The sequence below is a fragment of the Lutra lutra genome, chromosome 10 (genome assembly GCF_902655055.1).
Source record: "Lutra lutra chromosome 10, mLutLut1.2, whole genome shotgun sequence".
Lineage (NCBI taxonomy): Eukaryota > Metazoa > Chordata > Mammalia > Carnivora > Mustelidae > Lutra > Lutra lutra.
In genome coordinates this window covers 86,712,792-86,737,324 of record NC_062287.1, presented here as the reverse complement: position 1 = coordinate 86,737,324, position 24,533 = coordinate 86,712,792, and the positions used below count along the sequence as shown (strand labels likewise).

Sequence of the window (24,533 nt, the reverse complement as noted above, 5' to 3'; positions counted from 1 at the left end):
TCAAAGCAGGGTCCAGGCCTGCTGGGATCCCCTCCACCCTTCCAGGTGGGCCCGAGGTAGAAACTATTTTCCTAACAATATAAATACACCGGCCGCCTTTCACTTCCGCGCTCTCACAGCCGCCGGTCTTCCAGAGGCCACGAGGTATGTGGTGGCACCAGACGGAAGGCGGAGGCAGATGAGCCAGCTGCCTCCCATTAAGCCAGACAGTACCGCTTTGCAGAATGGAAAACCGTGCCACTTGGGACGCCTGGGTGGCTCAGTCGGTTAAGCCGATGCCTTTGGCTCAGGTCATGATCCCAGGGTCCTGGGATCGAGTCCCACATTGGGCTCCCTGCTCAGCGGGGAGCCGGCTTCTCTCTCTGCTTCTGCCTGCCACTCTGCCTGCTTGTGCACGCGCTCGCTCGCGCTCTGACAAATAAATAAATAAAATCTTAAAACTGCCACTCTAAGATTTGGGGGGCGGGGGAGTATTTTTTAAAATAAATCAATAACAAATCCATGACTGTTAATTTTGGATGAATATTTTTGTTTTTCATTTCTAACACTGGAAATATCGAAATATACAACCCACGTAAACAAAAGCCCTTTGGGGGCCCTCAATTTTTATGACACTAAGGAACTCCAAGCCCTAAGCCTTGGAGAACCTTTGGCCTGAAGGTAAAACTCCAGCCTTCCCAGTGGACACACCTGGTCCCCGTCCCAGCCCCGCCTCCACCCTACAGCCCTGGTCACTTCATCTTTAAACCAGCGCTGGTGACAGAAGAGCCACGCTGTTGTTCGGAGGGTGCACGGGACACCGCACTGCAGCCCACAGCAGCCCCACGGCCCTGCCTCAGCTGTAGGAGACTGGATACCAAAGCAGCGACCCTCCAAGGAAAAAGAGCAGTGACTTGTCTCTCAAAGCTTTTGCTTCAAGCCCGATCTCCTAGTGAAAGTCACCAGAGAGGCACAAAAGTCAGAAAGCCTCTCCTGTCAGAGGTCACGGGGCCCTCCTCACCTCTTCAGGCTGACGATGGAGGCATTCTGCCCAGCTTTGTTCAAAACTTCATTCCATTCTTCATCATCCCCACGGATTATGTATCTAAACAAAATTTAACAAAAGGAAATCTCAGAGCCTGCTTAAAAGAAGACAGTGGCAACAGTCTCCTCAGACACACCCTGCCAGGAAAGCCGGCGGCTGGTCAGTGCGAGCCAGAGGGCAGGGGCCGCGCGCAGAGCTGAGCTCCTCCAGCCGGGCACTTCACTGGAGCTGGGGGGCACCGGGCCTGCCCGGACTCCCACTCCCCGCCCACCAGGAGAGCCTCCTGGCGCCCCCCCAGTCACTCACTCCCACCTCCAGGAGCACCCGGACAGCCATGCGGAGGGGGACGAAGAGTCCTAGCACACAAAGGGTTCCACAGCAAGGGGTTTGGTTGCTTTAGGCAGCAGAATCCTTTCTTCAAACACATTCACATGCAAGAGCCAACCACAAAGTGGCCATTAAAAGTGGCTGCTCATCAATCAGCATCCCCCCTCTTCCCTGAGGGGCCTGAAGGAAAATCCTTCCAAGTTCTGCAAAGAGTGAAGGAGGAAGCTTTCAGCAGTGAGTGCTTCTGGAAGGGTGCCACGCCACAGCTGCCAGGGCGCCCGGAAGGGGGTCAGAAGAGGCCCACAGGCAGGTTCTGAGGGTCCTGAAAGCCTTCGCTCCCCATAAGTCACTCAGGGGTCTTACTGGGAGAGGTCCATGTTCTTCAGCTTCCCCACTTCTTTCTTGTGTTTCTCCTGGAATTCCTTTGCTGCCTCATCCTGCAGTCAAAGCCCCGGAGACAGAGTTGGTCAGAGGCAAGCCGAGAAGGAAGCTCAGAAGAAAGGGGAGGGGACAGAAGATCTCTGTGACCAGCACACATCCCGCCATCAGGGACAGACAGCTCTTACCAAAGACACAGGAATATAAGATATGCATTTGGAAAAGTCCAGAAGGACAAATAAGAGGTTGTTAGCAGCTGCTGCTGGACTACGCGCACGCACGCACGCACGCACGCACCGGATGGGACTCGCATGTTGAGGAGGGAGCCGGGGCGCACCCAGGCCGGGAGAGGGGAGCTCGCGCTGGCTCCACCCACAGAGCACGGAGGCCACCACCACGGCCACCACTGGCGGGGGTCAGGGCGGAGCACCCCTCCCCCAGGGGAAGGGCTGCACGGCCGGCCGGCAGTGCCAGGCCTTCAGTGGGAACGTACCAGGTCATCACTGAGGGTCCTCACAGTGGGCTCCATAACCACGTCCTTCACTGCCGCCATCTGCTCCTCGATGGCCCGTTCCTGCACCTCGCTGAACAGCTGCAAGACGACGGCCGGGCGCGGAAGATGAAGCCGCAGCCGGCTCCCAGCCCCTTGCCCCCGAGTCACTCGGCACCCACTTCACGCAGCACAGAGGGCACACATTCGCCGTCAGAGGGCAAGAACACAGACTAGAAAGACAGCAGATCCCTAACAGTGTTGCCTCTGGGAGAAAGCAAAGAACAGCAGAGATACAGCTGAAGCCCGCCCCTAGGTGTGTGCGTGTGTGTGTGCATGTGAGAGAGAGAGAAAATACCTGCAACAAATATGGCCAAATGTTACATCTATTTCTCTTAAGGCAGAGAGCGAATTTGTTAAATTATTTGGAAACTGCCCAAAACCCCGCCCCCAGCTGCTCCTACCTTCACAACTTTTCGGATGATCCGGTTGAAAAGTCCCATCAGCTGGCCTGCAGGCAGCTCGATCTCCTTTTCCAGCTGGTCCACAGACTTGTGCTGGAGGCCAATTCCCAAGAGAAGAGCCTGGAGGATGGAGTACCTGCTGACGTGGCCACCGGGACAGGCCCTTGCCCATTCAAATGGCACCAAGAACCAGTCACTCTTTTGACCAAAGCCATCTGGATCAAAATCCGACTGGCACGGTCTATTCTGGCTTCTCCTCTTTCATCCTATTACTGAAACCACCAAGAAGTGCTCTCCCTTCCTGAGCTCCCCACACTGATGATCCTGACAAGAACCGCATGAGAAGTTCAGGGCGCCCCTGACCTCTGCTAAGCTAGAGTCAGAATCAAGATGATGTGGTGGCGCGGGAAGGGCACGGGTTCAGAGCGCAGCTCTTCCACGCACTAACTATATGGCCAGGCACATGACCGCCTTCAGAGTCCAAGTGTCCCCAGCCATAGAATGGGGAGAACGCTACCCACCGATCAGAACTACAAGGAATTAAATGCACAAAATTATATCCAAGTATCCCAGCCGTCACCCAGCACACAAGCAGCAGATAAGCTACCGACTGGGCTGCCGACAGGGACAGGTCCCCCAGCTGGTTGAGGAAATACATCCGGGAGATGGCCGGGATCAGGTCCATGATGAGATGATAGTCCACCATGTTCCGGGAGTACATCTCTAGCCTCTTCAGGTCATAGGAGAGGAAGAGGGCATCCAGCTCCTCCCGGCGCAGCGCTGTACATGCAACAGAAGGTCAGGAGGCCAGATGCCCTTGCAGGGTCTGACACGATCCCCACATCACACACACAACAGTCCCTAGGTGGCATGCCAACAGCTGCTCCTCCATGGGGCCTTGAACCAGAGCAGGACAGGAGCCTCCTGAAAGCACCTGCCCACTGACAGAACACACAGCCCCAGACAGCCTTGACCTTCATCCTGCAAGGGAAGAGGTAGCTTTGGACCACCCAGGGAGTGGGGACAGTTGGCACGCACCCCTTGCTTGGGATTCCATGCCAACACACCAGACCAAAAAACGCTCCTTCTCCACTGGGTCCTTCTCCTCGGGACCCAGCTTCACAGAAAGTGTGTGCTCTGCCCAGTATAAGGAACACAGCTTTTTCCATCAAAATATAATTGGGGGAAAAAAAAAAGACACACATACATAATGAGCACTGGAAGAAAAACAAACCTACAGCTGTTAATACTACAGGTCCACTTTTAAATATTCAAACAGGATTTATATGCCCAAAGCATCTCCCATGTGTCAGCCACGTCAGGTTGGGGCGCATATTCTTTTTAAAAAGATTTATCTATTTATTTGACAGAGACCACAAGTAGGCAGAGAGGCGGGGGGTGGGGTGGGGGTGGAGCAGGCTCCCCGCCAAGCAGAGAGCCTGATGCGGGGCTCAATCCCAGGACCCTGAGATCATGACCTGAGCCAAAGGCAGAGGCTTAACCCACTGAGCCATCCAAGGGGCGCATGTTCTTATTACAATTTCATCAATGAGGAGACTGAGCCTCAGAACTGAGCTGGTTACCCGAGCTCACAGGATTTAAATCAGGTTCCATAATTAACTACCTGTATGACCCTATTTAATATCTGAAATCAGATCACATCTCCAAAGTCTTGTTATACAGATGGAAGGTACTATGGGAGCTGGGGCCCCTAAGGTAGAGTTTGGTGGGGGGTGTCAGTGGGAGATGCCTAGGACCTGTCCTTCAATTCCTGAAATTCCTAATCCAGCCTTCTTTCTGGACCACCATGCTCACCTCACCTCCTCCCGCCACGAAACCTACTAAGATCTGCCACCACCAGCCGTCCATGCCGGCCCCCTGCTCACCTGGCTGTGCTGGCTTCTCGACGTTCTTGTTCTGGATGATGTTCAGAGCCAGTGGGGGAGAGAAGGTGCTGAACTGGTAGGACAGCAGGGCTAGGAACCGCCTTCGGAAGTCTGGAGTACCACACACAGTCAGAGGTGTGGGGGCCCCTTGCCTATTACCTCGCTGCCCCCCTTCCCCTCCAATTTACCTTTCCAAAAGGCCGGGAGCCAGGCTCCCCGGTCAGCCTCCTCCTCATCAGTTAGCGTCTTCAGCATGATGCATGAGTGCTCCCCGGTCAGGTCATTCTGTGAAACACAAATGCCTACTTGGCACCAAGAGTGCCCTTTTCTGAAGCATCTGTCATTGCTGAAGAGCAAGCAGGCAGAGCGGGAAGATGTGGTGCTTGCCCCGGCCTTTTCTTCCTCCCAGCTGGGAGAGGGCCCTCTGCACATGGCCTGCACCTTCCACAAAGCCCCATTTCCCGCATGACAGCTGTCAGAGGCCACTCGGTTCTGTGAATTCCTAGCAGGTACCACGGCAGCAGAGCAGATCGGTTCAGATCATCCGAGAATGCTGTCTGCTCTGGACCCACGAAGTGAGCCACCTGCACACATCAGGTCAGAGTCTGAACTCAGAGTCATTACGGCTTAAATTCCAAGTGATCCAGTCCACGTTTTTGGAACCCTACAAAACTCCATGCCCCAAACCTAGAATTCCCATACTGGCGAATTAGCTTGCAAATGCAAGCTTCTTTAGGTGCTAAATAGTGGGCATGGCTTTTTAAATTTTTATTCTGTAACAACCACAAAAGCCCACACCATAAAACTATCTAATGGAATTCGACCAAAGAGCATTTATAGAACAAAACACCCACACCATGTCACCAATGAGCGGCGCAGAGCACAAAAGCAAGGAATAAGCCACGGTCGATGCTGAGCTCAATGGTCTGAACTCTCCTGGCAGCTGACCAGAAGACTTACAGCCCGGCCTCAACCGAACTCACTAATCAGGACCCAGCCCATGCACGAGCTGCTCTGTGCCCACACGGGGCAGCCCAACACCCAGCAAGCAGTCTTGGCCAGGCCCACTTTAAATACTCAAATGGGCACCATCCTTGGATATGAGCCTTGTATGCTTAAAAAACAAAACAAAACAAAACAAAACGAACCTCCAACACCCCTTCTCTCAGCTGACAGCCCCCCCTCCCTGGGGAAAAAGAAGGAACCAGAAGAGAACTTCATCCACCCAACACCAACTCAAGCAACTGACCAACACCTTCTCTCCTGCTCTTGGGGTCCTACTCCCCTTGCCTCAAAGTCTGCAATCAGACCCCTGTCACCTGTGCTATTTGTGCAGTCTCTACAAGATCAGACCCCATAGCAAACAAACATGTTCTAGAATCTTCTATCTGACAAACTCCTCTTAATGCCAATGTCCCTACAGCTACCTGGTTTCTCTGTTCCCTCTTGCTTCCTCTAAAGTTATCTACTCCCTCGCTTCCCCTTCTCTCCAGCTGGGATGATCCCTCAGCTCTACGGCAGCTGCTTTCCCTCTAGTCACCACTGCCAGCAAGTCCACTGGCCATTTGTTTGTCTTAGCTTACCTGCTCTCCCACAGCCACAGATTCCCCCTTTTACCATTTTTTTTTCCTTGAGAGAAAGAGAGTACATGCACACAGGCAGAGATGGGGGCAGCGGCAAAAGGAGATGGGGAGAGGGAGAGAATCTCAAGCAGACTCCAAGCTTAGCACAGAGCCCAATGCAGAGCGGGATTCCACGATCCCAAGATCATAACCTGAGCCGAAATCAAGAGTTGGACGCTCAACCCACTGAGCCACCCAGGCGCCCCCCACCTTCCTGAAACACTCGTTAAACTTAGCTTTGGATACCTCCCCCCACTTTCTCCTTCAGCTCAAGGCCACTCCCATTTCTAACCTACCCCTCTGGAGGCTGGAGAGTCCAGGATGCACCCTCTTCTCAGCTTTCAGTCCCGGTTTTCAATAACTTTAAAAATGTACTCATTCACTGAACCCAACTATTTAGTACTCTACGTGGTAAATGTTATTAAGTGTTGGGGTTAAGCTCTGAAGAAAACAAAGTCCTTGACCCAGGCAGCATATTCTGCTGAGACCACACTCCCAGGTGTCCATCTCCAGCCCCAGACTCGCCCTGGAGGACCAGACTCCTGTAGGCAACCACTTGTCCCACGTTCCCATCAGGTATCTGACAACACGTCGCACTGTGCCAGAGCATTCCCGTTGTCCTCCCCTCCAGACTTGTCCCTCCTCCAGCGATTCTTCTCAGCAAACAGCACCTCCACCTTCTAGTTTCTCACCCGGATTCTCAAGCCAAAAACCCACGAATTACCCTCAATTCTTCTGGTTCACTCATCTTCCAATCCAACCTGTCAGTTCGACCCCCAAACACGCCTGGCCTCCGCCACTTCTGTCCGTCTTCACCACTTTCTCACAGCCTGCACCCCGTCTCAGGCACCCTCCTCCCTGCCTTCACTCTCAGGGCACCACCGTCCACGGTCTACATGGTAGTCACAGTTCCTTAACACCTTCCTCCAAGTGGACGGGAAGCAAACAGAGGCCCCACCCAACCTCACTGCCCCACCGGGAGCCTCGCCAGCCTTCCTCTCCTTCAAACCACCAATTCACTTCTGCCTCAGGCCCTGTGCTCACCGCACCTGCTGCTAGGAAACACTTTTTTCCCCCAGGAATGCGTGCACGGCCAGTCCACTCTGATGACTCAGGGACCAGTCTGAAAGGCTACCCCTCAGAAGCCCGACCACTCAGTCCACTGCAAGTTCAGTGTTTCCTTTTCTTCGCAGCACCTAGTATGATCTGAAAAGTTGTCATTTTCTTTAATTTCTTGTTGCCTATTTCTACTCATCAGAAAATAAGCATCGTGGCTTGTCTTGCTCACTGCAGGTGGTAAATACATGATTTTCTTTTTCAAGATCTCCCAGTCAGTAACTCCCCCTTCCACAGCCTCCACGGCTCTGTCAGCCCCGCAGTCACATTCCTCCCTCAGAGACCAGCCCATAATTGGAGTCTGCCCACCTGTAACTAGTTCCTAAAAACATCATTTTACTTTTTACAAATTCCAAGAGGCCCCCAGGCTGCCGGATTCCTGATTCCTTGATGAACAAGTCCATGTGCACCTCTGCCTCTTTATACTCAAGCACAAACAAGGCCAAGCACACACCCGGTGTGCACCACACAGTGTGGGAGTAAGCGTGGGACTGCGTGGCCTTTCAGGGATGCCGGCCATTTCAGTGTCAATCAGAACAAACCTCTTGGAGGCAGGGGCACACGTGCTCAGAGCCACAGAAAGAGGTACCAGGGCCCGTGTAAGGACAGACTTGTCACCAACTGTAACCACAAACCCACACCCCTCCTCTGCCTCACTCACCGGGGTCTGTCTCAGATAAATAGGAACAAACCCAGCTCGTTTCCAGAACCTGCGAAGATACAAAATGAGCAGGTCACTGCGTGCCCCTTCGGAGAGCAGCTGATACGTGAAGACAGGCAGGGTACTCAGTGGATGGCTGACAAACACACTGGCTGGAAGACACACACAACCCACAGAACACTCACTCTCGGGACACCAAGGCCACAGGGTGACACGAGGAAGGAAGGATAGGCAAACCCTTACTTGAGGAGCCGGGGGGTCAAGCCGTAGGACACACCCAGGTAGTCCAAGTGCTCGGCAGGCCTCTCGTTCAGTTTGAGGAGTAAGGGAGGCAGGTCCTTCCGAGGAGTGACGACCTCTTCCAACAAGCTGACGGCCTGGAGGATGCCAGGAAGAGAATACAGTCCACCCAGCAGAGGAAGAGGAAGCTCAGTGACATTCCCGAGCACCCTCACCGTGCCAGGCTCGGACCGAAACACAGCAAAAACTGGGACAGGTTTGTTGTTTGTTCCCTGGTTTTTAAAATTCAGGCAACCACTGGGTCCAGCAATCGTTCCCCAGCACACCCAACACCTGGACACGCATGAAATCACACCGCTCCACACCTCAAACTCAGGAAAATAGCTACACGGTTTTAAAATGCCTTAGCACTGAGGAAGAGACGGAGACAGGGTCCTGAAGATCCAGCTCTGTCGCCAGGTGGCCCTGTGACTTGGGCAGGACCAACCTCTAAGCCAGCCGTTAATCACAAGCCCCTTGCCTGCCTCCCAAACGGGCAGACTATGAAACTCAAGTCAATGTGTATGAAAAACTGTTGCAGTTCACGGCATTCATGATGTCACCGAGAGAGACACAACTTCCCGGAGTCTGGGCTCAGTGACCCGAGGAGGAGGCCGACGAGTGCGGAGATGAAGCGGACACGGATCTCGGGGCCCTCCCCGCCCTCTGACTCAGGAGGCCTGCGGCAAGGCTCGGGGCATTTTTAACAAGTTTCCAGTGATGCTGCGGAGGCTGGTCTGAGGCTCTCCATTCAAGCGCCTCCAGAAGCTGCTGCTTCTCCAAAACAGAGGAAATCTGCGAGTGCTCCGAGCCCAGAGCGCTGAACAGTTCTTGCTGCTCCCGAAGACCCAGAGGCCCGTCCTCCCAGCATCGTTCGGCCAGAAGAGGCTTACCTCGCTGCTGACCGTGTGAATTTCTTGTGACGTCTCCAGGACCTTTTCCTCCAGACAAGGGAACCTGCCTTCGAAGTACATCTGCAGCAGCTGCAGAGCTCGGCTGCCGTAGCCCATCTGGGAGCCAACACGTAGGGAAACAGACAAGAGATCAAGAAAGGTTCTCAATCTGTTGGAAGCACCTCTATGCCCCTGTACTGCTTCCAGAAAGCCTTCGTTCTAAGTCAAACTACACTTGGCAGAGAACCAATAAAATCCCTCCATGAGGTCAAAGCAGAGGCCCTAAGAGCGAGCACCCTATGACTCCCACTCTCACACCATCTAGCCTGAGCAGCAGGAGGGCTGGGCCCCAGATCAGCAAGCCCCAGATGGACGTCTCCACAGCGGACTCCTCAGTGGGGCTTTCGAAGAGACGGGAGCTAACTGTGGAAAGTAGGTCAGGTTCACGGGTGCCCTGTCTTCACAGAAGAAAAGCGAGCATATACAATCACCCTGTCCACCTGCCAATCCCTGGCCCCAGGCAAACTCTCCACGGCAGAGAAGTACCTGGAACGGCCTACTCCGTGACTAGCCATCCACCCAAACAGCCACATACACCCGGCCCAGGGAGCCGCCAGAAGCACAGCTGCAGCTAATGAAGCCCAGCAGGTCTGAGAGGCCTGAGGACGAGTTACCCCCTGATAATCCGGGTGAACAGCAATGCGAACAACCCTTCCACCGGAGAGGCCGCCGAAGTCTGGGTCTTGGAACTGTGTGGGAGACACAAGCCAGGAAGTGAGCCACAAAAACCTCGTCCAGTCCCGCCGGCCTCACTCACTCAGCCACATCAGGGAAAGGGCGCCACCTGTTCAGACACCGTCCACGGAATCAGGTCCCCCGAAGCCTTCTTGCCTCGAGACAGGCTGTTCAAGATGGACTGGCGAGAGATCTCCCCCTCAAGGCACACCTGCGGGGGAAGCAGGACAGTGCAGACAGGCCAGAAGCAGGAGTGAGCCCATTCACAGAACATCATCAATGTTCTTCTGCAGCTCCCCTGACAAGACCAGCAGCTCTTTCCTAACATTATGATCTCATGTATATGAAAAGGAAAAATAACATAGAAACGCATTAGTAGGGGCGCCTGGGTGGCTCAGTCGGTTAAGCGTCTGCCTTTGGCTCAGGTCAGGATCCCAGAGTCCCGGGATCGACACCCACACTGGGCTCCCTGCTCAGCGGGGAATCTGCTTGTCCCTCTCCCTCCCCTGCATGTGTGGGTGTACGCACACTCTCTAATAAAATCTTTAAAAAAAAAAAAAAAAGAAAGAAAAAATGTGTAAGTACATGCCAGGCATTAAAAACATTATTGTTTCCAAGCCTTTTCTTCTAATTTTAGAAGTACAAGTATTGCTTTTATAATAAAGGAGGAAAACAAACAAACAAAAAAGTTCTGTTTTAGGAAAAACCCTAGGTCAAAATACGAGTGGCCAGTTCCGACCTTCACCTCTCCTCCAACAGTGAGGCTCTGGGTTTCCGGCAGGGGTAGTTTCCTTCCTGCACCCTAATCACCTGCCTCAAATCACCCAGCCACTTGGCTCCACCCCGGGAATCAACACCTCCCCCGACACACCCCAGCTACTGAGTCATTAACACTTGATTCCTAAGTGCATCCCCAAATAACGGCCACCATACCTGGATGACAGCAAGCACTTCCGGCAGGGCATTCTGGGTGGGGGGCACTGGGGGCAGGAGGCAGAAGAGATGGTGAGCAGGTGCATCGGAAAGCATCTGGAGATCATTGGGAGAGTTCTGTGGGGGCACAAACAGAGTCCGTGAGAACCACTCCTCTTATTCTTTACTCGAGAGGCCACTCTGGAGTCATCGGCTGACTGGAGTACCGCCCTCGCCCAAGCCAGGCTGTGAGCTGAACCCCGGCTAAGCGCTTTTCTAGTATGTTGGCCGGCCAGCCCGAGACCCTGCAAAATGGCCTAGGAGGGACTTTGCCTCAAATATTTGCTGTCATCGTTACACAAGTGCTGAGGCTACGGAGGAGGGCAGAGGACTGCTTCGTCAGCACTGTGGATTTCACCGCTGGGAAGGGAACTTTTTCCTGAGAAGAGGCTGCTACTTCAACAAAACCTATCACCACTTCTAACACCGAACTCTTCAGCCTTCCTTTGAAGGGTGTTCACAACAATGCTACCTAGAGCCTCACAAAGTGTCCTTCCCAACATGCCCTTCACTCTGGAAGACTTTCAAATATACTAAATTCTCATTTGGTGCTCCTTAAATACAGCCCAGAGGTACAACAGTGGCCTCGGTCAGTCAGTACCACCAGGTAACCGCTGCTATGCCATCTGAGCCCATCTGTGTAGCAGACAAGTGAGAAACACAAGACCCTATTTTAAAAGCGGCAAAGCTCTCCGTTCTCCCCAGCTACGAGCAGGAATTCCACACTCTGCGTGGCTGGAAGCCCAAGACGGGTCTGAACAATGGACAATGCAATCTCTCCAGCAGTATCAGTGCAAAACATCTAAGTCCCAGGACAATGGTCACCTGGGCCATCAGGAAGTAAAAGATATGAAAAGCCAAAAAAGGGACCATGAACGCTAGAGTGCACCCGAGTGCACCCGAGGGCTGGCTGGCTGCAGTTACCTTGTAGTGAGAAGCCACATAGAGGGCCATAAGCCTTTGCAGGAAAACTTCAGAGGCCTTGTGGTAGCAAAAGAGGGTATCTCTATTAACATAGTAGCTGGGTCTGGAGTTAAGCAACCAAAACAAAGCAGAGAGCCAAAACAGGACTGCTTCCAGAAGGGACGTGGATACACAGATCTCCTCAAAGGAGGAGCCCCACGTCCCTCAGAGAAACCCCATATTGTAGGGAAGGAACAGCAAGGAAATGGAGAACATTCAACTTTCCCCTCTCCCTGGAGCAGCAGCCTATGGAACAAAGGGCCGAGGCCTTCTGTTCAGTGCCTTCACCGCCCCCTCCCTTCACAGGGTGCAGGCGCCGGGAGGATACAGCTCGCAGGCCTCGGGCAGGGGGCAGCCCGAGACTATCCGGGTGATGTTGAGGCAATCCAGGCACAGCAGGTCGTTCAGCCACTTCTCCACGGCGTCTCCGGGGGCATATCGGATGGACTCTTGCAGGGAGACCTCATGCAGGGTTCGCGCTGCTCCCCGAAACACACATACACGATGAGAAGAATTGTTAGATATGTTTTGTCAAAAAGAGCAAGGCAAATGTTCTACTCCCTCTGTCACAGGCCCAGGTAAATATGGTTGGAGAATTCAAACTGAGTGGTTTTAAACTGTTCTGGGGGATGTTCAATTTGCCATGACACTGATCCCACAGGGATCCCACTAAGTCAGTGCAACCATGCCCTGAGGCGGTGACAAACCAGGGCCCAATCCAGAAGGCCTGGGTCAGGCTCCCAACAGGTCACTGGCCTACTGGTCCCTGGGGAAAGCAACTCCACTTTCTGGGGACCCAGCCTCTGTGCCCCATGGCTGGCCAGGCTGGTACCACCCAGGCTGGTATGAGGAGATGATTCTGCAACATGGTCTGCGGGGACCTGGCGTGGACAGGCCCGTCAAGAGCTCTGGGGGTACCTGAGGCCAGTCTGGCTGTCGCTGTGGCCTTGTTCTCTGCGGTGGTGCTGATCTGGCTCTGGGCGCTCTGCTGACGGAGCTGCTGGATCAGCTTGAGGGACAGGGACCGGCCAGTGCCCTCATAGCTAGGAGCAAAAGCAAAGGCCATCAGGCAGGACGTCCGAAATCCACCCCCTAGGAGAGGACGGAGAGCTCCCTTCCTCACCCTGCTGCCGTCTGGACTCCCCACAGAGGGTGTACACGCCCACAGAAGGCAAAGCAGCAGGGTGGCTCAGCTGGGGGCCTGTGGGCCCGGGGTTCAAGTCTGGCGTGACTACTTAGCACCTCTGGGCAAGGAACTCACCCTCTTTAAGCCTCACACCTCACGGGATGATGCTGTGAACCAAAAAGAAAATAAGGACTGGAAAGAGAAGGCGAATACAGCCTTCAGCATAACAAACTGGACAGTGTTCAGGGTCAGTGAGCAAGGTGCCACTGCTGATGCACCTGAAGGAAGGCAGAGAGTGCTTCCGGTTTGGAAAATCAAGACTGAATAACCCACCCCCTCAGTAATTCCTCTCAGCCCTACTTCCACTGAGAAGGTGACAAAGCAACTAACAAAGATTTTGGGGAAAAAAAAGAAATTGTCTTTACTCTGGTCAGCAAATGGACTCTTCTCATTTGTATTTCCTCCTTCAGTCACAGCATAGGTCGGGGGTGGGGGCGGAGCGGGAGATAGACTGCTTAGTGGGTCTTCTTTTTTGTTCAGTATTACATCACCTCACGGTATGTACTATGATAATATTTGTAGACCATATAAATACTTCCTCTTACTCGAATACTATTTTTAAAGAATGATCAAAAAATCGGAACGTTGAGGTATTTTATTCTCCTTCCCAGCCACACGTAACAAAGTTTTCTCAAAAGAATTCCATTTACTTATTTAAAAAAGAAGAAAAACAAGTAAGCACAAGCAACAAAACAATTTCTGGTGCTTCAAAGGACATTATCAAGGAAGTGGGGGAAAAAATAGAAGAAAATTTTTGTAAATCATGTAAGGCACCGGTACCTGGAATACATGAGGAAAACTTACAACTCAGTAATAAAAAGACAAATATGCCAAATAGAAAAATGAGCAGGGGATCTAAATAGCTATTTCTCCAAAAATCACAAACCGTGGATAAGCACATGATAAGATGCCCCACCCACATCATCAGCCATTAGGGAAATGCAAATGAAGACCATAACGAGACACGACTTCACACTCACTAGGATGGCTATAATCAAAAAGACATGTAACACACATGCTGGCAAGGACATGGAAAACTTGGAAATCTCATACGCTGCGGGTGGGAATTTAAATTGGTGCAGCTGCTTTAAAAAAACAATCTGGTGGATCCTCAAGCAACTAAATGTGAAGCTACTATCTGACCCAGGAATTTCACTCCTAGGTATAGACCCAAGAGCACTGAAAGCATGTCCACACAGAAAACCTTCCCAGAAGCATTATTCCTAACAGCCAAAAGACAGAAACAACCCAAATGTCCATCAACAAGTAAATGGAAAAACAAAATGTGTATAAACATTCAATGGAATATTATTTGATCATTAAAAGGAAGGAAATCCCAAAACAAGACACACGGACGAACCTTGAAAACATGGTAAGTGAAAGAAGCCAGTCACAAAAGACCCCACATTGTTTGATTCCATTTACATGAATCGTCTAGAACAGGCAAATCTATAGAGACAGTAGATTAGTAGTTCCCCAAAGCAGGGGGATTAGAGGGTGATAGGTAAAGAGTATGGTTTTTCTTTTGGGGGTGATGAAAATGCAAAATTGATTGTGGGGCTGGTTGTACAATTCTGTGCAGATACTAAAAAGCACAGAATTACACATTCGAAGTGGGTAAACTGCTTAGTATATGAATTATATCTCAATAAAACTGTTCGCAAAAAAAGTAAAATCCACGTTTTAAAATATTTTCAGTATAGTAAAGCAGACACAATAATATATCTGTTAACAGAGGATTATCTCTTCAAGATGTGATTCACACAAAGAAATCTTTCCAATATTGAAGATAGATACTTACTGACCTGGAAAGAGCTCACAATATATTGTTACATAAAAAAGCAAACTAAAAACAATATGTAAACAATGTTCACATTCTTGTTCAAAATAAAAAAGTAAAGTAAATGAGTAGAAAATGTGTAACAAAATTCGAACAGAAGCTACTTCTCAGTGGTGATACTATTGGTGACTTTTCTTTTTGCTTGCCTGTTTTTCCTAATGGTTCCACAGCAAGCATGAACTAAATATTCAAGTATCTAAACAAAGCTCTTGAGCCACTGTAAGACTGCTGTCTTGGGGCAGCAGGGGGCTCAGTTGGTTAAACATCTGACTCTTGGTTTTGGCTCAGGTCACGATCTCTGGGTTGTGGGATCAATTCCTGAGTCAGGCTCCACGCTCAGGGGGGAGTCCGCTAGGGATCCTCTCTCCCCACCGCCCCTTCCCCTACCTTGCTCTCAAATAAATAAATGTTTACAAAAAACAGACTGCTATCTAATGCTAATTTGATAGCTGCTGTCACACTGTATTTTCGCATGGCTCTAGAAGTGACATCAGTACTGCTGGGTGCTCTCTGAAAACTAATCAGGGCTAGAGACAAGATGAGACCCTCACCACTTGAGTTATGAAATTCGTCAGCCTCGTGCTGCCCATTTTACCATGAAACCAGAGGTGGGTGCCACTCGTTAATGAGAGCCTGACTCCAATGCGCCAGGAGAGACCAAAGCAGCTCCTATGACTCTGGCTTCGAGAAAGCAGACCACCTACCCCGACCCAGGCATGTTCACTCATGCCCACTAATGGTCAAGAACCTATAACGGGAGCAATGACTCCTACCCTAGTGCTTACCCGTTGATGGTGGATGCCATGAACACAAGGTAGGGGCCCAGGAGGCTTTTCACCAGGGGCAGGGGGATGGCAGCGGCTTCATCAATCACAACAAGCTCAGCCTGACCCAGTTTCACAGCATCTGCAGGGTGTATATACTGTGGGGAAGAAAAGTTTATGTTATTACCCGGCCACCCCGGGTCCACAGCTGTGATCCCTGCAAGGCCTCAGAAAGGCCCCTCTCTGTCCTATTTCCTACTTCCCAGTTCTTTTCTCATTCCTCCTTTCCACTTTTTCTTGGCAGGACAAAACAGAATGGGCTTGAAGCCCAACACCTGGGTTCGGAAGTTCAACCACCGATTACGTGCCCCCGGACGGGTCACTCAGCCTTGCAGCCTCAGACTCCTGTCCGGTAAAGTGGAGGAAATGCCCATCTGATGGCTGCTTGGGAGAAACATTGGGGAAATCTGGAAAAATGCCCTGGCTGGTACCTGGCCTAGTACTGATAAGTGGGGCTCCCCCTTCCTTTCTTCATCTTCCCATGCTTCTCCCCAGCCTCGCCCTGGCCAGGGAGCCAGAGGCACAGCCTCGTCTCAGCAGCATGTCTCAAGCACCTCCTATACACTGGGTCCTGGGCTACCTGCGTGGACACCGTCATCATTAAGGCCACATCTCCCAGCCCTGAAGAGGAAGCTTCTTTTTTTTTTTTTTTTTTTTTTAAAGATTTTATTTATTTGACAGAGAGAAAGAGAGATCACAAGTAGGCAGAGAGGCAGGCAGAGAGAGAGAGGAAAGCAGACTCCCCATTCAGCAGAGAGCCTGATGTGGGGCTCGACCCCAGGACCCTGAGATCATGACCTGAGCTGAAGGCAGAGGCTTAACCCACTGAGCCACCCAGGCGCCCCGAAGAGGAAGCTTCTAAGACTCGAAGATGCCTTCCTAATACATACACACTCACATATCCTTAACTGTATGACGAGCTTGGCTACCTAACGCCACAAAGTTGCCCTAAGTTTGGCATCCTTACACATGCAAACCACCCCTTCGGTTTCTTCAGGGCCTCTTGCTATTTTTAAAGTTTGGGCAAGACCACGAAGAGGTATTTTACAGGAGGGAAAACCTGAACTAACATAAAGACACGCAACCTCGCTAGTAAGCAGCACAATGCCAAAGACGGAGAGGAGGTCCCATTTCACTCATGGACACGGAAAATAGATAGCCATAAAACACCCTGTGTTGGTAAGAACTTGAGGAAAACAAAAATTAAAAAAAAAATGCTGGTGGGAAGGTAAACTGGTCCACTTTTTTAAAGGAGAATCAGGCAAAAACAAAGAAAAGGGGGGAATCTGTGCATACCCTAAATCGAATAGTTCCATTCCTAGAAACATAAACAAACAGTAAGATAAACATAAAATTCTTGAAAATCAACCAGAGCTGCAAGCTTTCATCTGGACGAATCTTGAAAACAAATGCTGAGTAACAAGGCAGGCCGAAAAAGGACAAGTACAGTATGTTATCGTTCATGGATACCTAATTACTTAGTAAAATACAAACACAGGAAATGAAAGGAAACACACCAACCCAGAGCTGAGTTACCTACGGGGAGTGGCAGAAGGAGGAATGGGATGGGGAGGGAACCAAGACGGGCTTCAATTTTGTCTCTGATGCTTTACGTCTTTAAGACAAAAATAAAAGTGACTTTAAAATATGAAATAAACATAGCAAACAACAAAGTGTCAATATTTCTTAGGCTTATGTGCTTGGATTCTGAGTATAACCTTGACCTCCGTACTTTTCTCAAGTATTTCTTCACAAGTAAGATCATCTAACTGCTTTGCTGGAAGTGGAATGATGGGTCAGGGACGGAGCAGCCCCACTCAACTCTAACAGCAAAGACACACCCTCAGTAGGGCCCCATGTCTTGGACTCTTTAAGGGGAAAAAACTAAACAAGCACCTCATAAAAACAGCAGAAAGCAGCCTCCCGGAGAGGCGTAGCCGACTTTAATCCAATATTCATCTTTTTCTCAATTTCCAGCAAGGAGAAGGAGGCCTCAAAGGGACCCAAATGGGGCCTCATAAAGTCAGGTCACCTCTTCTGTGTTTACACTCCAGCCTGGAGACAAAGGCACTGGGGCAATAAAAGCCGGTCTCTGATTACACATCCAAAAAGCAAAGGGCCAGCCTGGGCATTTCAAGGAAAGGTTTCCTTTCTCTGGTTTGTGTATTTTTTTTTTTGAGTTTTAACAGGTCTCTGTATTCTCACTGCCTGTCGCCTGCCCTCCACCCCACCCCACCATCGGACTTCCTCCCTTTCAGGGAGGCTGAGGGAATCTGGCAAAAATGGGAAGAAATGTACAGAACGAAAGGATTCTAGAAAGAGACCTAGCAGGAAAAAATGAAGATCCTTAGGTAAAAGGCAGAGACACTTACTTTTATTTACAATCTGAACCTTTGATGAAAGGTATAGCTCCCTGACAGGCGGATACATATGCCTTCACGGGCAGAAAGGTAACAAACTGCCAAGCTTACCTGGCCCACTTCCCACCCCAAGACCGAAAATAATCAATGAGCCTCCTCTGCTGGGAGCCCAGGGGCCTCCATCCCTTCTGCAAACCTGTCACACTGATGCTTCCCTACAACTGAACAAAACTGCAGCCTTTGGACACGTGCGTGCCATTCAGGCTTCCAGAGCACTGGAGGTTTATGGAGCTTTCAAGAAAACAGTTTAAAATGGAAAATAGGGCACTAGCTAAACCACAAAGATTCAGAGTACATCTTCCAAAGTTTTCTTTCTCTTTTAAATGGTGAGGCTGTTGTTCTTGTTACAGATGCACCATCTCAAAACCTACCGTAACTAAGGAAAATCAGACCTGGTGTCAGACAGTGAGTGTAGTTCTTCTAGATGGTTCACAGTCACGATCCCACTTACTCAATTTCCAAGGGATAAAACGATAACCTTCCGACCTGGCTACATACGTTTGCGAGTTTGCTTCCAGGTTTTCCTTGACAAGAGCCTGAAAATCTCGATCAGGTTTATCATAGAGCAGCAACACGTACACAAGACACCCAATTACACATGGCATAAAATGATCTAAAATGGCTGTATTTAGATACAGCAGAACACTGGCCTCACACAGCAGGGTTTTAGAACAAGCCTCACCTGAATGGTCTGCCTGTGTTCTCGGAATACATTCACTCTGATCACGGCTTTGTTAAATTCAGGATTGAGAGACTGAATGATCTCATAATCCAGGTGCTCCTGATGGAGAGAGTCAAATCAAGGACAAACTTTAGAAACTAAAATTAAAGTAAGCAGGCATTCCGAAGACTTCACCTAGACTTAAGCCCAGCCCGGAACCAAAGTAAATCCTTATCCTCATTTCCTACCTGATACTGCAGAGCGTCAAATCCTTTGAAGACAAATTCAAACAGAGTATGGAGGTTATCAGGGCTTGGAGAGGTAACAAAGATATTGGAGTACCTATTGAACAAGAGAAAAGGACAATTTTTTTAAGGAATCAGGACATCCAAAAGGGACGTGTAGGGAATGTAAGAGGAAAGAAGAGATTGTTGTTTGCCCTGTCCCACAGGTGATTACCAAAGATAACGGCAGGAAAAAGAAAAAAAAAAAAAGAAAACTTTCTAGGGAGGAAAAGTGAAACTCCATCCACATACATTTTTGTCCCAAACTAAGGAGAACACATGAACAGTGAGAAGGCGCTGCGTCCCGGCAGCCTGCTCCTGACATCTGTGAAGGTGCGCTACCGAGAGGTATGCACTGCTTCCCGAGCCTGTGTCCTGGGATCAGAGGGTGGCCTCACTCATCGCTAGCTGTGCTAAGAGCGTTTCAGACCGTGAGGCCCAACAGCTCACTGGGAGCTCAGGCCAAGACCGCAGCCAACCTGCAGGGGCCCTGGTTGAGTGTAGAGTGCCAAAGGCAAAGGTGCTGACCAGCCCCACCGGAGTATCGGGAATGACAGACCAGAAGTCAGGGGCTGCCCTCGGCCCCAGCACTAACAGCACTGACCTGCTGGGGAATCGTGAGTGACTCACTGAAACTCCCTGGGCCTAGGTTTATCCTGCCGTGAAATGCTTACAGAGCTACTAGGAGCACCAAGGAAGACCGTGTATATGAGGACATGGTAAATTCTAGGTCCATTATTTCTGCCTGTGAAGCAGGAAGTACACGCTCTTCTGGCAACTGCATAAACCTCCCGCCCAGAGCAAAAGAACAGAAAGGAACATCACACTCAAAGACAGCTCCTCAAGAGCAAACAAGCTGTTCAACTGAGCAAAACCATTAAAATGTCAAATGTGTACTTTCTGCAGTCAGCAAAGATAGTCACATACATTCCCATCTCCTGAAGAGTTTAAAGTTTCTTACTCTTGTTTCTTTCCTCTTGTACATCTGTCCCACTTTGTGTGTTCAACTTTAAATAGTGATCACAAAGGTCCTAGTGTATGTGTCCACATGCCTGCATATGTGTGCACTACCAGGGGAGGGGGAAACAGTGTTGCTGTGTCTAGACAGGAACCCACAACCTAGAGAAATCACAGAGGGGCTCACACAGCCCCAGGGACAGTCTCCCAGTCCCTTGACTCCTATTCCGCACACTTATTCCTCAGAACTCAGACTTCCCAAAGAGGGGGAATGAGAGCTCCTTACCCAAAAGCCACTGCCCCAGCAATAGCCAATCCCAGAGCTGCAGACTTCCCCCTTCCTCGGGCAGCTGTAAGCGCGACAGTACTCCTCAGGGTCTTTTCAGAGATGCCCTCGATGAACTTCAAGACAGCTTTGGCCTGTGAAAAGAGAACCCTATTAGGCGAGCTGGGAGAAAGACCAAGTTTCAGCCACCTACCGCCACTACTGTGGGGAAGTCGGGGCTAGATCAAAGGGGGCCTGTTCCAGCAGGCCAGGAGGCAAAGCTCAGCACTTGGGCTTCTCACTGCCTGGTCATCTCCTCTCAGTCTCAGCACCTGAAATGCCACTTGGATGCTGGGAACACCCACTTCTAGACCTCTTCCCTACCCATCAAACTCCTGTATACATGCAACTGCCCCTACATGTCTCCACTGGGATGTCTGTCGAGACTTCTCAAACTGACCTAAGGGGAACCCAGGGTGTTCCCCACCAACCTCCTCCATCTACAGTCTTCCCTCTCTCAGTTAACTGTCCCACTGTTCAGGCCAACAGCCTCTGCATTTTCTCCCTACCTCTGATTCACTGGCAAAGCCCATCAATGCTACCTTCAGAATATGTACCTATCCTACAATCCCTCACCTGTGTCCTCCTCTGCCATGCTGCTCAAAGCCCCCATGCAGTCTTCCCCCATCATTACAAGAGACTCCCAGTTAGTCTTTCTGCTTCCGCCTTTGTTCCCCTACAGTGTAGACTCAACACAGCAGCCAGAGGGTAAATTTTAAAGTTGAGCCTGGGGATCCCTCCAACAGCTGTGCTGAGACTGGGCATGTGAAACCAACTGTGGGTGCCCACCTCTCAGACAATAAGTGCCAAGCCCTTCAGGGCCACGTGGTTCTGCCGCATGACCTCTGTCATCTCCCCCTATTCGCATCCGCTCACTCTGTTTCAACCCAGGCAGCCTCCTTGCTGGTCCCCGAGCACACCACACAGACTCCTACCTCAGAGCTCTGCCCTGGTGACCCCTTGCCAGAAACACTCTTCCTCCAACGGCCCCAAGGCTCATTTCCCCAACTCCTTCAAGGCTTTGCTTAAGGATCACCTTCTAAACCAGGGGCCCCAGAACCACAGCCTCTGCCCACCTCCTACATTCCTGATCCCTCTGTGACACTGTGTGTTTCCCCATCGTACACAGCACCTTCTACTACACATCAGGATTGGCCCATTTCCTTGACTCAACGTCAGACTCAACCCACCAGAACACAAGCTCCACAAAGCAGGTGTGCCCCTCCTTTCTACTGCGGAGCCCAGTGCTTAGGGTCATGTCTAGCACCTAGGAGAGCAAGAGTCCAGAGGCACTGAATGAGAGGAGGAACCACAACACTACTTGGGGGCCAAACTCTACTCCTCGCCTGGGATCTGCCCAGGAAAAGGCTGAAACTGGGAAGAAGGCCAGATAGTCCAGCCTGGCCTGTCTGGTCCTAAAGAAGCTGCCTGACACACCCAGGGAGTGACACTGAAGAAGACATTGAGGAGACACAAGCCCAGGCAGATGGAAAGGAAGGAAGAGAAAGCTTCAAGAAGCCAGAGTCTCTCCAGATGGAAACACTCAGAGATCCAGGTCCTACTCTTCTTTTTTTTTTTTTTTTTTAAGATTTTATTTATTTATTTGTCACAGAGAGAGAGAGAGTGCGAGAGCGAGCACAGGCAGACAGAGTGGCAGGCAGAGACAGAGAGAGAAGCAGGCTCTCTGCTGAACAAGGAGCCCGATGTGGGACTCGATCCCAGGACGCTGGGATCACGACCCGAGCCGAAGGCAGCGGCTTAACCAACTGAGCCACCCAGGCGTCTCCAGGTCCTACTCTTCTTAATGGCTTTTGCTGAGCGCTGTGTTTTGCTTATTTGTTGCTTCCTACTGAGAAGTTCTAAATTCTGACAAAACATAACCAGGAAAAATCTAACATAACAGAAGGGTAAGATATCTGGACTAAAACTGCATTCTAAGGGCGCCTGGGTGGCTCAGTTGTTGAACGTCTGACTCTTGGTTTTAGCTCAAGTCATGGTCTCACGGATCATGGGATGGAGACCCACGTTGGGCTCCCTGCTCAGCAGGAAGTCCTCTTGAAGATTCTCTCCCTCTGCCCCTCCCCTGCATAGATGTGTGTGCTCTCTCTCTCAAATAAATAAATCTTTTGGGGCACCTGGGTGGCTCAGTGGGTTAAGCCTCTGCCTTCAGCTCAGGTCATGAACTTAGTATCCTGGGATTGAGCCCCGCATTGGGCTCTCTGCTCAGCAGGGAGCCTGCTTCCCCCGCCCCCCGCCCCGCCTTGCCTGCCTCTCTGCCTACTCGTGATTTCTGTCTGTCATATTAATAAATAAAATCTTTAAAAAAAATAAAAAATCTTTTTAGAAAATACATCCTAAAACAATATGCTACAATGAAAAACCAACCCCCCGAAATAATTTACAAAACGAACAAACCCAGATGCCCAGTAATTATATGAAAAAAGTACCTGCTTTTCTCATCATTAAAGCAACACAAATCAAAAGAGTGATTCTGTGTCCCTGTAACACAGGACTAGTAGGCTTAGAAGTTTAACCATAGCCAGTGCTGGCAAGGTGTAGGAAAAAAACGCGTTTTTCACACTGTTGCTGGTTCCATGAACCAGTGCGATACCCGTTTTAATGCACACACACTCTAATCCAGCAATTCTTCTAGAAACTTATCCTAGAGACAGTGCATATCTGTAAAAAAGATCCTAACAGCATTGTCTATAATAGGAAAAAAGCTGGAATCAACTCAAATGCCTACTAGGGGACCACTTACACTGTACAGCATAATCCCTTCACATATTTGTAAAATCTCCATTTGTATACACAGGAAAAGTTTAAGAACACACAATAAACTGTTAATGGCAGTTGTCTCTGTAGAGGGGGACTGCCAAGTAGAAACACCATCTTCCATTTTTAAAGCACGCTCTTTCATACTTGGTGATGTTTTTTCTGTGTATTTTCTTACAACGCTCCTACTGCTTTTTTTTTTTTTAAAGATTTTATTTATTTATTTGACAGAGATATCACAAGCAGGCAGAGAGGCAGGCAGAGAGAGAGGAGGAAGCAGGCTCCCCGCTGAGCAGAGAGCCCGATGCGGGGCTTGATCCCAGGACTCTGAGATCTTGACCTGAGCCAAAGGCAGCGGCTTAACCCACTGAGCCACCCAGGCACCCCACTCCTACTGTTTTTATACTTCTCCCTCTTCTGTCCTTTCTCCATCCTCTTGCTCATTTCCTCTCTCTGACAAAGGGGACGAGAAAGTGGCTCAAAGAAGCCGAGAGCCTGCAGCCTGGGCTGCACAGAGAGCTATGTGGCCAATAATTCTATTTCTAGAAAAAGCAGGGAAATCAGCCTGCTGGGCCTCCACCCCAAGTGGGAGGTGTCACTGCAGCTGTTTTCCATCATGAGGGCAGAGCCCAGTGCCAAGAGGCCTGGACTGTTCCTCTGGCTCAGGCTGGACCAGAACCCTGAACACACCTGACAGCGTGAAGCCCTCTGGGCACAGTCAGGTCCCGCACAGCCCAGGAACCACTAGAGAAGCTGAGGGTGCCAGCCCTGATCACCTTGGTGTGCATAGAAATGCGTCCTGGAAGCTCCCTCCCAGCCCACCTAGCCACACCACCACACAGGGCCCCATCAGACCTCACTCTGGAACCAGGGCACAAGGGGCCTCAGGCTCTCCTCTCACTTCTACACAAAGCGGAAGCAAAATCTTTATGTCATTAAAACCTAACTAAAATGGAAGAATACAGATATATCACCCTCTTTTGGAAAAAGTGCTGGGGAGGTTCCTCTTTAAATTCAATCCATCTCCCCCAGCACAGCCCCAGACCCTCTACTCCCAGAACTGATGACTTGGGGTGGAGGGGGAGGTAATGCCTGGACCTGTTATGAACGCAGAAGACAGAGACTAGCCCTGATGTTCCTGCACAAGTTAAAGCAAGAGAAAAGGTCCCTTCCCCAGGAGGATCCAAGTCCTGATTTGTCCTGACTTGTCCAAGTGTGGCTTCTGTAGCTTTCTGCACGTTCTCTTTTCCTCTGCACTGTCCATCCTGGCGCGGGGAAGCTCGGAATGCCACACTCACCTGGTCGAGGGTCCTGCAGCAATCCACCAACACGCCCACCGGCTGGGTGTCCTGTAGGCTCTCCTTCAACTCCTTCAGCTCCAGGTCAGAAGGACCAAGACTCTCCTCCTGCCAGAGAGGAGAGGAGAAGGTTTGCCACTGCCACGGGAGGGT

The 24,533-nt window shown here is 50.5% G+C and overlaps 1 protein-coding gene across 1 annotated transcript in view; it reads right to left on the bottom strand.

Annotated features, from left to right (window-relative positions):
* NAT10 (N-acetyltransferase 10) overlaps positions 1 to 24,533 on the bottom strand; it is a 38,717-nt gene that overhangs the window by 2,254 nt on the left and 11,930 nt on the right. The window contains exons 8-28 of the mRNA XM_047691604.1: positions 24,381 to 24,488; positions 20,269 to 20,402; positions 18,990 to 19,083; positions 18,763 to 18,861; positions 15,622 to 15,758; positions 12,729 to 12,853; positions 12,139 to 12,289; positions 11,772 to 11,868; positions 10,809 to 10,925; positions 9,985 to 10,086; positions 9,815 to 9,889; positions 9,141 to 9,257; positions 8,212 to 8,345; positions 7,969 to 8,017; positions 4,758 to 4,854; positions 4,570 to 4,680; positions 3,291 to 3,463; positions 2,684 to 2,803; positions 2,223 to 2,321; positions 1,715 to 1,788; positions 1,001 to 1,084 (exon numbers count right to left, since the gene is read on the bottom strand). Coding sequence (XP_047547560.1) covers positions 1,001 to 1,084; positions 1,715 to 1,788; positions 2,223 to 2,321; positions 2,684 to 2,803; positions 3,291 to 3,463; positions 4,570 to 4,680; positions 4,758 to 4,854; positions 7,969 to 8,017; positions 8,212 to 8,345; positions 9,141 to 9,257; positions 9,815 to 9,889; positions 9,985 to 10,086; positions 10,809 to 10,925; positions 11,772 to 11,868; positions 12,139 to 12,289; positions 12,729 to 12,853; positions 15,622 to 15,758; positions 18,763 to 18,861; positions 18,990 to 19,083; positions 20,269 to 20,402; positions 24,381 to 24,488 — 2,297 coding nt within the window. The remainder of the gene's footprint in view (positions 1 to 1,000; positions 1,085 to 1,714; positions 1,789 to 2,222; positions 2,322 to 2,683; positions 2,804 to 3,290; positions 3,464 to 4,569; positions 4,681 to 4,757; positions 4,855 to 7,968; positions 8,018 to 8,211; positions 8,346 to 9,140; positions 9,258 to 9,814; positions 9,890 to 9,984; positions 10,087 to 10,808; positions 10,926 to 11,771; positions 11,869 to 12,138; positions 12,290 to 12,728; positions 12,854 to 15,621; positions 15,759 to 18,762; positions 18,862 to 18,989; positions 19,084 to 20,268; positions 20,403 to 24,380; positions 24,489 to 24,533) is intronic.